General features: G+C 39.7%; 1 protein-coding gene across 2 annotated transcripts in view; it reads left to right on the top strand.

The window, feature by feature from the left end:
* Positions 1-42: 42 nt before the first annotated feature.
* PPP1R13B (protein phosphatase 1 regulatory subunit 13B) overlaps positions 43-16568 on the top strand; it is an 84092-nt gene continuing 67566 nt past the window's right edge. Inside the window, exon 1 of one of the 2 annotated variants that reach the window (XM_063333274.1) lies at positions 43-1819. Coding sequence is in view for 1 of the 2 variants with exons in the window: in XM_063333273.1 (XP_063189343.1) it covers positions 13141-13149 (9 nt within the window). In the remaining variant the exon portion in view is untranslated. Of the gene's footprint in view, positions 1820-12891; positions 13150-16568 lie in introns of those variants that run through there. The other variant, XM_063333273.1, reaches the window with a different exon arrangement.

Here is a 16568-nt window from a genome sequence, read left to right as displayed (position 1 = left end):
CTATAACTAAACTTCATAATAGAATTAACCGACATTTCTTAGAACAGCATTAAGCCTCTTCCCTCCCCCCCCGTTTTTTAATGCTATCTTTTCTGGCTGCAACTCTTGAAATACTCCATTTACTTTTAAAATGCCATCTAATAGTATGCCAAGTGTGAGGCATACTCACAGCTTTTTGTCAACTTGTGGTGCAATAATTAAGGGTACAAAACTTTTTTAAAACCTTAGATTTTTTTAAAAGTGTTCTTAGTTCTGCAAGGTTTAAAAATAAAATCTGTATTGTTACTAAAGCACTATGCAAAATGTTTACAGAGGTTTTTAAAAAGTACTTTATTGGCAACTTTTTTTGCTCTTCATATTCAGTAGAACTAAGGAGTTAACTCTGAAAGGCTCTTCCTTTAGTCACACATCTTACAAAGGAGTAAGTAAAAACATGCCCACATTCTATGAGAAAATTGGTATTACATGGGCCCTCATCTGCCATTGGAGCTTATAAAAATCTCAGAATCTAAAGGGAATAATGAAATCACACAGTGTGGCAGCAGTTCATATGAGCATAAACACTTAACCTGACTTCAAAGAGTTTTCCTTTTTCCTGAAAATGTAGAAGTAATATATGTATTACTAGGGTGGGTCGTTAGTGTTTTTTGCACTGTTGAGGTAACTGCATAGCTAGTAGTACATTTGTGAGACTCTAGGAACCTATTCTATCGTATGGAAATCAGTTTTTAGAACTGTACATACTGAATTCTGTACCAAGGATACATAGAGTATAAAACAAAACTGGACTTCATGTCATGTTTTGTTTAAATTTAGACTAATCTGCTTTTGAGAAGATTAAGAGGCTTAAGTCATTTTAATGACTTAATGCTTACGTACACGTTTTTAACTATTTCACTGAAACATCTTAAATCTTTCAGCTTGATTGAAGTTTTGCTTTTCAATCTCTCTGACTGCAGAATCTGGCCATAACTTAAGTATTTTGTATTTGAATAGTCACAAGCTTGGTAACTTCACCTGCTGATGGTGAACATTCCAAACACTGGTTGCCTTTAATTTCTTCAAAATTTATACTTCTGCTTAAGCTTAATAGCTATACTTACTTACTATGAGTAGAGTAAATTTAGGAGTCGTATTCCTCTGAAAGCTTTTTTAAAGGGAGGTATAGCATTACTCAATTTGAAAAGAATAGGTGACATCTATCTTTCATACATTCTTGACGTTTTTTCCACTATCCACAGTTTTCCTTGTTGTTGCATCTTCCCTTGATATGTTTTTAGCTGATTCTTTCGTCATTTCTATATGGGTTTTTCAGTGTTTCCTCACCGCAGAAGAATGAATGAGAAGTAGAAAGAAGTCACTATTTGTTTCTTTACGTAAAACCAAGTGCATCCAGAAGCGGGGAACAGAGAATAAAAACTAGAAGAAAATGGAGCTTCAAATGAACAGATATTAGGCCAGTGGTGATTACAGGGTGGGTCAGAGTTGTGGTATAGTTAATAAGTGCTTCAGATTGAAAATTTATGCTAGGTAAGGAGCTATATGTGCATTTGTAATGCAAATTTATGATCACTAAGTTAGAGTTCCTAAGATACTACACATACTTCAAATGACCTGCTTTAGCAATTTCAATTACAGAGCTGAGGAAGACAAGCTAAGGAAAAAAACATTAATCACTACAGGATTTGCCTCACCTAAGCTAGAACCTAGTACACTGGGACTGAGCTACATCAACATGCTGTCTGATCTAGATGTTAATTGAAAAGAAAGAGGAGCTTCTGCTAACCTGCACTTGGAGCACAGTTAACTGGACTTTGAGGTAAACTTAACCTACTTCAACTCTTAACGCTTCATGATATCTGACTTGCTTGATTTACTAGTGGGGAAAGAAAGGACATATGGTCGGCTATGTCTGGGTTCTGAAAACTACAATTTCTACTGCAGTAATCTATCTGCAACTGGTTCTTGGTGCATCTCTGTCAGAAATTTCTATGAAGGTTGCAGAATATTTCTTCCTGATTGTGATTCTTAACATACAAATCTCTGCAAAAGATAAGGGAAGTAAAACTGGTGTTTGTGTTTAAGTTGATTTTTTTTTTTTTAACTTGAGTGGGATACAGGAGGAAGAAATTAACTTTCAGTCAGTGTCTTGACTCAAAAGCAGAAATCAACAATAATGTGTAGCACCTGTAGTACTAGCTATAAACTTTCTGCTCCCCTATGCTGAAGCATACCAGGTAGTATAGAAGACAATAGGGGAAAGTTAGCTAAGGCATTATAAGCGCTGTTTCTTACTTACAGTGAGGTGTGGAAGGAGTAATCAGTTTTGGTTGGAGCACTGGCATTTGGGGTGTAGCCCTAGGTAAAGAAGCATTGCAAAGGAATACCCTTGAAGTGAATTATTTTAGAACATGTGACTTTTTTTCTAATGTAGCTAGGGTGATTTCTAAGGTTAACTTAAAAAGGTTTTCTTGTTCCAGTTAAGTGTCTGTATAGACAAGCCTCATCTCTGAAACAAACTTATTTTCTATGCAAATGACTATTTAAGATCAGGACTTTAATACGTGGAGGTAATAATCACCGTGATTCACAATTAAACACTGGTGGGGAAAATGCTTACTGCTCATTGACGGATCATGCTGTTCCTGTTTAGCTGCTGCCTCCTTATATTGCTGACGTTTCTAAAACAAGAGGATTACATTTAAACTTTGTGTAGTAAAATAGTTCAGCAACTGCATTTTTCATTTGTTGCCTGTGATAAGGCATCAGCAATGACAAAAACTGACTGTTTATTACCTTTGCAATGTTAGTGGAACAACAAACTCCTATAGGGGTTGAAAAGCCTCATCTAGGAACTGCAGCACCATCTTGGCCAAGTTCTGCTCTGTCACTGGTAATTTTTATTTTTTTTTAAACCAATAGAGAACATGAAAGCTCAGCAGCAGGGAGCTGTATTAATGACAATGCTAATGTAAGATGTGGTCTTTTTACAGTACAAGTACTTCTGTACTTACGGCCAGGATTTCTCATTGTGGAGCTCTGAGATTTCTAGAATATTTTCAAGCGTTTTCCTACAATTAGGAATCTCAGAGTATCCCCTGCATGCTAATGAAGTATTATGGAATACTCTAGGGGAGCAGCAAAATACAGTCAGAGCTAAGGAAACATTAGTCACAGGGCCCAACCTACATAACCTCTTTAATGGCTAACTTGGAAAAAAAAACCAAATGTGTATTCATGTTAATTGTGAGGATGAGTAAAGTTGCAGGAAATGATCTAAAGTAAAACAGCTGAACCAGTCTCCTGTTTATCTGAATCATGATAGCAAACCACTTTTTGTAGTGCAAATACAGCCTGATACAGAGCTGGTATGTATACATGTATTGTACTTTTAGTCCCTAAGGAAGGAAAACTATCAGGTGCTTGTTAGACACAGGTGATTATATGTGACATCACCCCCAGATGGCTGAAATTAAATTAACTGAGGTAATCAATGTGTGAAATTGCTATTGTTTCATTCACGGAAATCTGTAAAGCTACTAGGAAGGAAAGAATAGTAAGATGGAGATTCCCTGAGGCATTAAATATGTTGGTTAACAATTCTGTAAACGGAGAAACAAGAAGTGACAAGACAGTGCTTGAACAGCAATCTCTTCATACTATAATTCCATGACCTTTAGCAACTAATGTTTAGCAGCTAATAATCTCTTTACTTTAAGAATATAAAGCCATGTGACTCTGATTTGGTAATTTATGAAGAACTCGTAAACAAGAAATTCCTGTAGTCTGCTGCACTGCTGCAGGCAAACTTGGAATTGTACTTGGACACAATTACTTTCCCCTACCTCAAAATGAACTGACCACCACAAGAATGGATTATTTTGAAGTTTTAATTAAATTCTGCTAAGGGTACTATGATTTCTTTGGTTGTGGTTTTAACAGTATGAGTACTCTGGCAGCTACACCAACTTGTGGAGTTTCCACCCTTATACCACAGTGCTGTGCTCCTCATAGTTGTGCTGATACAACTATTTGTGAATTGGGTCAGGCAATCTTTCGTAATTTTGGAGGTTTTTTTCCCCTCTAAAATATCAAAACAAGCACTTAGGGTTTTTCTGTTTTAATTTGGATCCATCTCCTGACCCCGTTTACAGCAAAGCTGCTTTACAGCACAACAGTGTTGTGTTGTTTTTTGTTTGTGTTTTTTTTTGCAGAAAAGGGGCAGAAGAATCAGAACTTCTAGCTTCCCATTCACTCACCTAGCTTTCCTAATTCATTGTGTCCCTTACAGTAATTTAATGCAAGTTTCCTCCTCATAGCCAGCTACGCACATGATCAAAGGACTGTCTCTCCCATAAGAATTGTCATCACTGTCACAGGAATAAAAAGAATGCAGAACTCCGCCCTGTATACAAAATCAGGAGTGTCAGCTTGTGCTTCAGCAAAAGGGCAGAACCTTGCTTCCTTCCTCTATGACAGCGTATCGCTTTATCAAGTTTATAGTATCACTTAATTAATTGGGACAAATGAACAAAGGGGGGAACAGGGACAACAACTGTACCACAATATCCTAATGCTCAATAATTGCAGGAAAAATACTTTTAGTAATAAAGGATAAATTTGAAAGTGGTTCTGCTAGTCAGATTATATTAGTGGTTGTCATCAAATGAAAATACACTTTTTAATTATTATGACCTTCAAAAACCTAAAGTAACTTTTTTTTTTATTTACATGATCTTTAACTATTTTCTATCCATATCATCACAGTAACTTCAGCTATCTGCTGGAACAAACAATAGAGATTTCTTCAGAGCTAATGAAGTGTGTTTGCTAGAAAATGATAATAGGGATTCTGTGGGTGGTAGAAGTAACAGCGGTATACTGAATGAATCCCATCTGTGATGACTACTTCTGCCTACACAGATTTTTCCTGCAGTATCAGTTGTAGTCTTTATTTCTTGTTTTAACCTGTTGTGTTTAGCATGCTTTTGATAATACTAAGAATTGCTGCAATTAAGGGGGAATTCTTTAGGTATGAAATAGAAACTGTTGTGAGATATTTCACAAGGAATGCTATATAAACAAGCAAAATGGCAACAACTAAACTGAATACAACCAGAATATTATGGGAGAAGAAAGGAGGGGATTATTAAAATGGATTAGAATGTGAACGGGCATTTGATACAGGACCAGGAATAGAGGGAAGGATACCCTTTTTTTTTGGGTCTAACCAAAAGCATTTCCACTTTTATCATTAACTCCATTATTTATGTTGAGGATATATATAGCAGTCTCAAGCTGTACTTTTTTGCAGCACTGTTACTGACTCTTTAGCCTTGATGCTTCAGGTATACCTTTTAGTTTAATGTACTTGTATTAAAAAATAGCCTTGCTTAAATTCTCTACCTCACACTCCTTATACTCCTTGTTGTATTCCACATATCATATCACATTCAGCCTGAAAAGAAAATACTTTTGGCTCCCAGTTAGGACCTCAAGACACTTCTTTAAAATACTTAGCAAAAATTTAAATTATGCATTTCTTTCAGTAAGCTAAGAATTGGAGTCATACCAATTTTAACAAAGGATCTGACTCTTGTTTCAGTAAACACTAAGACATAAATACTTTTCAGCATACTTTGATTTAGTTAATTCTTTTGGAGTAATGCAACTAGAAAAGGAGTCGTGCCAAAAATATTTTTACTTTGCTTTTAACTTACGTATTCTTATTAATGCTAACTATCACACCCCTTTTTAAATTAAGCCTATTAATTTAAACATGCACTCAGGTCTGTCTTGAAGGACAAAAACAGAAGGCAAGAAAACAAAAATTGTGTAGAAATTTCACATAGCAATTGGAAAAAAAGATAAAAGATTCAAGTTATTTTACCTTGTGCTGTAGCTTGTCCTTTTATAGAATAGAAATACTGGTTTTGAGTTTGAGACATAAGAGACAAACCTTTAAAGTAGCATCTAATCATACCCAAGCAAGTAGGCTATTATTGTGTGTACTCCATGACGAACACATTCCAGTCTTTTCAAATCTTCTGAGGTTCAGATGCATATTATGACATCTTCTTTGACTAAATCAACCTAAAATAGATTCTAAACACATACCAGTGATACATTTTTCTACTGTCACTATCTCTAGGCCTATCCATCAATGCCCTATCCAGTTCATCTCCCTTTACTGTTGACATTCTTCTGTTTATGCAGCTAAGAATTGCAGTAAACCTTGTCGTAGGATCACAACAGTAAAAATAAAAAATATTCAGAAATATGTATCTGGAAGACTAGAAATCATGGCACTTAAGAGGCAAAATCAATTTGTCTCATTAATGTTCCCAGGACTAGAACATAATTGTTCTACCCGGAATAGCAGTATTTGTACAAACAGTTAAAGAAGATGAAACTTAAGCATCAGAAAGGGATAATACCAGTATTTTTGTTTATAACGTGAAAACAGCATCACTGCAAAATATCTTAAATTACATTTGCTGGTCAGATTATGAGTGCAGCTTCTCTCCTATAAAAATGCACTATTAAAAAAGTGTCTGTGACAGAAAAACTCAGTATCATAATAAATTTTATACACCTATATAGAAGACAGCCATGCTGTGACATGTTTTGGTAATCAAAAAGTCCAAAAAGTGATCACTTAAGGTGTTGTAGTTTTGGGGTTTTTAAAAAATATATATATATATCTCTAAAAAAATGTTTTCTATAGTGGTGTATCTTAAATCATAAACATATCCTGTTTCAACATTGTAATGGTGTTTTATTTAAATGGATTCAATATTCTATATCATATTTTTGGAGGAAACTTACCTTGTGTATTCTGATCTGTAAAATCTGTGGTGAGTACCCACACCAAAAAAGCTAAAGAATGTTATTTCCAGTAGCGTAGTCTTAATAATGTAGTTGTTTAAATACTAATTATAAACAGACTACTGTGGTGTTTTTTAAAAAATACACATTTAATTTAGTTTATAGTTTCTTTCCCCTTCTATATGTATTATTCTGCTCAGAGACATGTTTTTCTCTCCAAGTCTTCTTTGCACATCGCCTTGTCTCTGAAAAACACCTTCCAGTATATCCCAGACTTGAGAATCAAGCAAAGGACTTTCCTAATCTCCCCTTCCAAGCTGCAATCCTTCAAGTTCACCCATTACCAGGTACAACAGCAGGAACCATGAGCTCCAGTACATCATACCCTCTGACCTACTTACCTCAAGTAAGCTAACCAAGAAAAAGACATATTCTAGAAGATGCACATTTCAAATTGGGAATTACTGAGTTTGAATATGGGAATAATACAGATTTAATGTGAAAACAAACCTGCATCTGGTCCAGCAGTAAACGTAAGAAAAGAAAGCAGATTGTTTTAAATTACAGTAAATAAAATAGTTGCTCATCTTAAACAAGGAAGTGATGGTTAATAGAAAAGTTGAAGGTTAGCTGCCCAGTATTTTTGCAGCATGGGGTAAAAACTAATCCTGTATCACAGAATTCTGCGTTAGAATTTAATAGAGAGGAAATACTTGAAATCATTTCATACAGAAATTGTTAAAAACACTTGAGTACTTGACTCACTGAATCATGGTTGAGATACCTGAGAACAATTTTAGACTTACAGTAACAAATGAAATGGCTGGACTCAAAACATGACCCATCCTTTTCCCCCTCAAACTTTAGCCAAGTCGTATACCCAAAACGAAGTGGCATATAAAAAAAGTAAAGAGTGAAGGATTAACTTGTTACTCTTTCCAGTCATTAATGTTTCAACCAATAACCCATCATCTAGCTAGTCACAGATACTTCCACTCATCATGGGCATATTGAAAATTTAAGAAAAAAGATTTTTGTAGAGAAACATCTTGAGAGCCCAAATGGTTATAAGGCTAAAGGTACAAGTAGAGAGAACCTCTCCCGGGACATTTAAGGTGGTGTGTTCTCCACCCCTTCGAATATAGTTCATGTTTTCATCATTATAAATTACAGGGAAGCAGAATAAGATTTTCTGCCTGTGAAAATGATGGTGTGTAATCTGTCTTGTAGAGCTATAGCTTCAACATAAAAAATTAACAATACCTATTAGTGTAAGAATTTTGTAAGAATGTACAGCAACACACTTGCAGTGAGGCCACAGCATTCTCCATTAAGTACACTCTTTTGCATCATGCGTATTGGATTAAGCATACAATTTATGTTATTGTTTAAAGAAATTACATTGCTAATCCACCAAATGCAGGGCTGAAACACATGACATATCAGACACTCAAATCCCCAGGAAGTGCGCACAGCTATGCTGTAGACAGATCCCATGGCTTCACTCCTGCTTTAATTATTATGCTCCTTTTCAGAATGATGCACTGAGTGGATTGTACTATGGAAACTTTAGAACATTAGTCATCTAGTCCAGCATACATTACTTTAGAATATTACAAGGTAGTGATGAAAAAGTATTTTTCTCCTATTCACGTGTCTTAAATACTGTATACAAAACAGACATCAAAGTGTTTCCTTTAGATTATTATTTATAGTTTATCTCTGAACAGGTTTGGTGGGGTTTACAATGCATTGGCTGCATATGAATTCAAACATGACAGCATATGACTACGGTTCACTATGAATTCCTTATTGTTGCAGCCTTAGGAAGTCAGCTTGATTCTGGAGTAAGAGGTTACTTAAGGTCACAGTAACAAATTAAAATACCTTTTTTTTAAATATACACACTTACTTTACACAGTATTTCACAAAAGATTTTAAGCTGCCTGCTGGGAAACTTCCCTTGAAATACTTAGGTTTTTTGTTTGTATCATCTGTTACCTAGCACTGCACCTGTATGTTAACTGCCTGGCAAGTTAGAAGTACTTCTGTGTTTCAACTTCTAAAATTGCTTACCTGCTCATGGCCAGTTCCACCTGCATTACAGCAAATGCTTAGTGTAATTTTTGAAAGGAGAGTTATATTCTGTAATAAAGTAATCCCCTTATTCATTTAGAAAGGGTACATTAATTTTGTTGTAATACACATACACAAAAAACCCCAACACTCCTAACCCATAACTCACTCTTTAGAGATTTTATTCTGCCAGTTGTGAGGAAACCCATCCTAACTGTAGCCATCCAAACGTGCTCTCTAATCTGAGCTAGTCATCCAGGCTCCATCTTTAATCAATAGAGAGATAGGCACCTTCAAAGGCCAAGAGATTTAGATAGTGGGATAAGTATCTCAGCATGGAATGAATTGCCTGCAGAACTGCCCCTCTCCCTTCCCTCCCCATCCCAATTTATCCAGAGAAGGAGCCTAGATGACTGACTGAGACTGCACGCCTAACTTCCAGGCTACTAAAGTTGGATAAGATGCATCCCACCCTAAATGTTTGACCTCTAAGACTGTTTCTGGCTATAAATAGTTATTTAAAAATAATACCACATGAAAAGAAAAAGTGTTTAATTAATTAAAAATAAACACACACTTTCCTGTGACACCTCCAAAGCCTGAAAACATTTTCCTATGCTCCAGAAAAGCTTCTCAACAAATACTTGGATACAATAAGGTAGGAAAGCTCATTTTCCTCCTTTTGTCTATGCATAAAAAAGAAGTAGGAGAGATTCAGACCTAATAGTTTTAGAAAGCATCTACTTTTGAAAAATCTCGCTAGAAGATACTTAAAAAACCTAAGTAGGAATTGGAACTTCATCAGTAGTGCTCCTGAAAATCTCATTAGTCTCCCACCTGTATCTTTGGGAGTCTCTGCTTGTCCTAAGAATAACATTGTGCATGATCAAATAATTAGCTGCAGTTAATATCCCTTTTTTCAATAAAGGTGGGTTAAATACAAAACACACTTTGATAATTTTTCCTCTGTGTATCTGTAAATTTCAAGTGTTTTAGGAAAACACAAAAATGATAGTTTATACATTTCAATTTCTAGCTAAGCACAAGCTCAGCACAAATCTCAAAAACTAACCCTACCATAACTAATAAACAGTAATTCTTCATTTTTTATGTTGTAAGTTGAATAAATGTCTGTTCAGCTATAGTGGCTTCAATTTGTAAAGTTAAATAGTATTGCTCTGGTTTTTTTAAGAACCAAAAGAAGCATAAAAGGTATTTGCATATCATGTTTTAATACTTACACCAACAAATAAGCACAAACCTTTTCCTGTAGAGCACCTCTCACAAAGGGAACGTATTTGGAAGCAAATAATTTGGGTTCTGTATCTCTGGCTTTATCTGCTTCCATAACCAAATTCTCTTACCTTATCTTCTTAGGCATTCCCCAAATCATGACTGCTTTCACACAACCTCACTTATCTGACAGACAACTAACTTGTAGATATCACTGGCCCCTCTGGCCAAGCAACATAATTTCTAGAAAGTCAGACCGGTCATTTGGCATGGCAATGCATGGGCAACGGGGTGGGGGGAAAACAAACTACATTATTACACGTGACCATCTTCCTGCTCACAGTGAACAAAACATTTGTATATATTCTAAGTTGGAATCGGTAGATGTTTATAATGGCTGCTCAGTTCCTTGTCTGATAAAACAGTGGTTCCCAAAAAGATTCTTCCGTGGGAGAAATGTTAATTTATCACACTGCAGGTAGAGTTCTAAGTCTATGCTTTGTAAAGATTTGTAATTTTTTTTTTCCCTCCTTCTTTCCTAATTTCTGTGGGAAAATGGAGGTGGGAAGGGATGAGGCAAGTGGGTTTTTTCAAGGAAAGCAGAAACAGGAATAGGAACAGACTTGCATATAGAGTACGTACTCTACCTTTTGAAGACATTCCCTCTTGGTCCAAGGTATCCGGTCTGTCTGGTTGCTGCATTGGCTGAACCTGCATCTGCCAAAAGCAACGCAAGGTCGGCAAACTTTTATACTAGAGGCCATTATTCCAACACAGGCACTGCACGGAGGAGCGCCTGCCTTCCCAGGAGCAATTGTCTACACCAGATTCTCCCACTTCTCGTTTTGTCAGCATTCCTCCTGCTGCAATGGAAAAGTAATAGCGGGGTAACACAGTATTTTAGATTCTATAATTAATCACTGAAAATGGGGAGAAGTCAGCTATAAATTATACCAGCAAAGAAATTATATACCATCATTTAAGAATCGCTGGCAAAAAAGCCAACCTGGTTAATGAGAAAGACCATAATTTTTAAAGAACAAGTGTGACAAAAGGTGCACGATTCCCCTGTTGTTAAAATTAGAATTTCACCACAAAGAGTAAGAAGACCAGTACATTTCTATTCACTGCTATTATTTTGTTCACTAAAGTTTGATATGAATTTGAAGATGATAAACTCCCCCCTTTTTTTTTTTTCCTTAATGTACATAACTATGAGCACATTATAGCTGGTTTCATTTCAGGTCAGCCTAGTTGCAGGATTAATACTATTATTCTGAGCAGATCTTAAAGTTCTCTATTGGGTCAGAAGAATCATGGTCTTACCCATTTCCAAAACTGTGCATGCAGATAGAATCACGTTTTACAAGAAAATGAGTATGACAATAGTATTATTGTGAGCAAGTAGCACTCCGAATAGTACTTGCAAAATAATTTTAAACTGACAAAGTATTATCTTGTGATGCTAATAGGTTTTCCCATAGGACTGATTTATTATAAGAAGCTTTGACCTATCACAAAGCTGACACCAGAGCTGCACATAACACTGACAAGGATATGCAGTGAAGTCTTACGCATGTATATATTAAGACAATTTACGCAATTATCTGGTATAGAGTCTGACATTAACAGGTTACATTTAACATACAAGCTGATATTCGAGATTAATACGCTATTATCAGTTACCCTCAGATTTACACAAACGGTATCTAAGCTCCTCTCAAAAACTTCCCAAGTTACCATTTTGTTCCCTCCTAGCTGAGATGTGTCACGGTGTTCTACAAAAAAAGTTAAAAGACTGTAAACCAGCCATTTACAGCAACAGTTGAAGCACCGGGTGGGTCCACGTATTTTGTAGGCTGGGATTTAAGACTCACAGCAATATGAGATTTGTCGACATTGCATGTGTCGCAGCGCTAACATATGGTGATGTTTTGACTTAAGAGTCGAGCTTGGCTTCTTCCAAGCTGTTAACTTTCATCTTGCCGTTGTAGCTCTACAGAACGAGACACCAGAAAACCAAGAAATTAAACTTTACTTTCAAACACGAGACCAAATCTAGGAGCCTGACGTCAGGGTCCTGGACAGAAACACCTCTCTTGCTAGAAAAGGAGTAACGCGCGGGCGAAGGGATGGTAAAACGAGGGTGACGCTAGAGGTGACGTTCCCCTAGCCACCAGGAGCAGCGGCACACCGAGGCGCGTTTCGGTAGTCCCGGACGAGCTGCCGGGAAGCCCCCTCCCTCGCGCACCGCCGGGGGTTGACACCGCGGCGCTCCCCTCTGCCCGCGGGAGACCGACAGCCCACGCGTTAGCCCACGCGTTACCCCCCGGCTCCCCGCAACCCCGGCGGGTCGCGCCTCACCCCTTCGCCACCGCATTCCCCGCATTCCGGGGGTGGAAAGCGCCCGGTGCCGCTCCCTCGCGGCAACCCGCCCGCAGGAGGCAGCGCCCGCCGAGGGCCCAGCCTGGGGGAGGAGGAGACCCGCGGAAAGAACGGGCGGGACTGAGCCCACGCGAAACGCAGCGGGAGGGCGACGGCAACCACCCGTGGGGCGACAGCAAGAGGGGGACGCGAGTCCGGCTCCGCGCGGTCACGTGTAGCGCCGAAGCGCGCTCCCGAGCCGCGCGCGCGCGCCGCGCGCCTCCCGCCACCCCGCCCCCGGCCCTTCCCGCCTCGGCCAATGAGGGCGCGGCGGCGGTTAACCCCTGTCGGGGCGGCGCGGCGCGGGCGGAGCGGAGCAGGAAGCGCCGAGGGAAGGCAGGGAGGCCGCCGTCGCCGCGCTGAGGAGGAGGAGGGGGGTTGGGAGCCTGGCCGCCGTCGCCGCCTTCGCCTCTTCCTTCCGCCCGCTGCGGGGAGCGAGGCGCGCGGGAGGCACCTGTCACAGCCGCCAGGGCGAGCGCGGCGTCCTCCGCGGTGAGAGGCGGCGGCGGCAGCGGCAGGAGAGGCCCGTCACGGCACGGCGGCTGCTTCGGCGAGGCTGGCTGGGGGACGGCTGCGGAGATGATGCCGGTGAGTGGGAAGGGGTTGATTTGGCGTTGTCGCTTTCCCGGCCTGGCGCCGCTCTGCCGGGCGGTGGGACGGCTTGCCTTTTCCTGCGGGGCCGGCGGATGGAGTGCGCGGCGCCGCCGTCACCTCCCGCCTGTGCCCCGGCCGGCCGGGGCAGAGGGCGACGGTGCTGGGGAGACGCCGTCGGGCTCCCCGCCGGGGGTGGGGCCGCCGGTCACCGCCGTCCCTGGCTTCTGGGAGACACACACGACCTACTCCCGCTCCTCCCCTCAGCGAGGGGCTGCCGCCCCCCTCCGCCCGCCCAGCCGCTCTCGGCGTTGCACCGGCCGTGACAGGTCGAGGGCCGCGTCCCCTCAGGCTTTGCCCTCACGTCCGCCTGACGGGGCTCCTTCCCCGCCTCCCGGCGCCCTCCCGCGCCCGCGGCGGTTTCCGCGGGGGGCAGCGGGGAGCGCAGGTTTCGCCGTCCGGGTATCGGCCGGTGCCGGCCGCCGAGGCCCGCTGTGAGGCGGGGGTGGGTTTTTCTGTGTGAGTGGGTGTGCGCGAGTGTGTGTGGGGGGTATGTTTGTTTGTTTATTTTGGTTTTTTCCTTCCAAACAGCCGATTTTTCGCCGCCCGGGTGTGGGGAAGGGGTAAGCGGTCCCGGGGCAGGCGGCTCCGGCCCTTGGGCCGCTTGTCAGGCGAGCGCAGGCGGCAGCTGATTCCAGCCTCGCCGCCTGGGAGGGAAAGGCGGTCGGTCTCCCTCCTCGGTTGCTGCCACCTCCTTTGTGAAACCCTCGTGTATTTATCGAAGATAAAACCTTTCATTTCCCTGCAAACAACCTTGATTGTCTCCTGTGACAGAATCTCTCCCCGTTTCCTTCCCCTCTCCCTCTTTCCCTCCCCCTTTGGCTGGTGCAGTGGTCAGAAGAGAGTTGCTCTTGATGACTGATCCTTTTGTGACAGGATCCTCTCGAGACTGAGCAATAAACAATTACATTCTCTTTGTTGATTTCTTTCAAACTCTGTTTGATCTCAAACGTGGGTTTATGAGATACTCTATATAAGGGAGTATCTCCCCTGTCTTCTCGCATTCCAACAGAAATGAGCTTTTTATTTACAGTTGCTCTGCAGTGTTTGCAACCGAAGCACTGCAGCAAAATGCTTTTCAGTGAGAATGTTAAAGGCATCTTTTACAAAATTTCATTGCTCTAACTTTGTTTCATGACTGAGAGGAGGAAATAATTAGCTCAAACTAGATGTAAAATTTCAGACTGAAGAGTACAGGTAGTGTTTAAAAAAACAGGTATTGTGACAGGCATTTTAATATGACATGCTTTTTAACTTCCAACTGCTAGGTACTGAAATATTCTATTGATACTATATAAGAATTTCACTACACTAGAACCCAGCAGTAGAGTTCATTGAGATACAGGCTTGTTCCATAAGCATAGGGATGTTAGCTTGTAAAAACAGAACCAAGGTGACTGTCAGCTTTTTCAGCTTCCATTGCAACTTGGGTTATGCTTTTACATTCATAAAATTCTTATTGAAAACCTCGCATGCCAGTAACAGTCTAAGTCAGAACAAATCTATTTACTTGCCATTGCTAACCCGTGTTTGGGTTTCAGGCTAGTGTCATAACTTCTGTAGTGCAGTGATTGACTTTTTATAAAAAAAGTTTGGGTTTTTTTAACATATATGAGTGTTTCTGCCGGTGTCTCATGTTACCTTCGTGGTTGTTTAAATGTATCAGTTGTTTGTCCTTATTGGAAGGTGTTATAAGGTTCAGAGTTTTTGTTATGTTTTTGAAATGTACTTCAAAGCATTTTTAATACTGACGGCTGAATTTTAATAAAAACAAATTACCTTGCTACAATGGTAGTAATGTTGCAGATTAGAGCTTACTGAGTCTGAATCTTAAAATAATAAATATTTTACTTTTCCGAAGAGCTTTTAGATGCTGTTATGGACAGTCTATCATAAGGTAAACAGGAATATTTATATTTAAATGAACACTATGACAGTGCCTTTAGCATTCCAGTTTCTCATCCCAGCTCTCTTATTTCTGGACTGCAAGGATGAAAAAAACCAACCCCATTTACTGGAATAATCAACATATAATATCAAAATGATGCGAACATATGGCTGTGGAACTGGACCAAATGTTTTAGGTTTTTTTACTTGAGCTTTTGTATTCTGAAAAGAGAAAAGCTAGTGATCTGACTTGTCATGTGATGGAATTCCTTGAATTCATATTTATTAGAAGCTTTTTTCCTCCCTGATCCTGGTTTAGTGTTTTTTTTTTTTTGATAATTAACAGATGTATATAATAGCAAGAGATACTTTAATACTACTAGACTTTGACGGTTGTAGCAAGTGTGTATCACTACAGTTTTTGTGTTAACAAATTAATATGAAATGTTATCAAACTTGGTTTCCTGTGTTTTGCATATATCAGAGTTGAAGTAGTTGATTGAGGACATTTTTCAATTGGTAATTTTTTTTACATTCCGTACAACCATTTTTAAGAATGAAGTCATATCTGAAGCATGGAAAGTGGAATGATCTCTTTTCCTTTTTTCCTGTGTTTTGTTGGTGGTGATTATTTTTTTTTCCCCACATGGGGAACAGAGTTACTTCTGAGAGAGGTTTTAATCAGTTATGATTTCTTTTGTGACCAGCATACCTCCTTCTCTGTTCTTTAGCATACTTTCCATACAAGTTCATGTTGCGTATTCTACTTCATATTTAAAAAGTATAAAAATAACTATAGTCTTGGTCCTGAACACAGTTGGGCCTCAAGAAGTAATAATGACGTGGACTGCACTTTTCTCACCCGTTGTTTTTTGCTTTGCTGACAAGGCACATCTGTCATAAACTCTCTCATTGCCTTCAGGACATAAGGGCTATGTGTATGATGGGCTTATGATGCTCACTGAGTATCACCTCTAGTAAGGAACTTACTAAAAAAGCTGCTATAAGGATGCCTTGAACATAATGATGTTTTTTTCACTGAAAAAAAAAGTTATTATTTATTGCAATCTTAGAATAATATGTGCAAACCCAGAACTATGTGGTATCCTTTCAAACAGGAAATCTTTTGAGTTAAAACAGCCACAGTTGTATTTTAGTTACAAAAATATTGTGGATGTAGCTCCTCTTTCAGCCATATAATCTATAACCTGTTTGGAGGAGCCTATTTTTTTTCCTTCCTTTTTTTTTTTCTTAGTGTTTTTTTTGGTGGGACTTTAGATTTTGTTTTTGGAAGAGTGTTGGAAATCTTTCCTTAAAGAATGTGATTAATGCTTTTTCTTTTTGGATGGTAGTTCCAAAATTGTCTCTGCTGACAACTATTATCCATATTCCTTGAACACTAGTGTGCAGACTAGAAAAGACCACTTATGAGGAGCACTGTTTTCCTACTTAAGAAGAGTTACAGTGTG

This window comes from Chroicocephalus ridibundus, chromosome 4 (genome assembly GCF_963924245.1).
Source record: "Chroicocephalus ridibundus chromosome 4, bChrRid1.1, whole genome shotgun sequence".
NCBI classification, from domain to species: Eukaryota; Metazoa; Chordata; class Aves; order Charadriiformes; family Laridae; genus Chroicocephalus; species Chroicocephalus ridibundus.
This window is presented reverse-complemented; position numbering and strand designations above follow the sequence as displayed.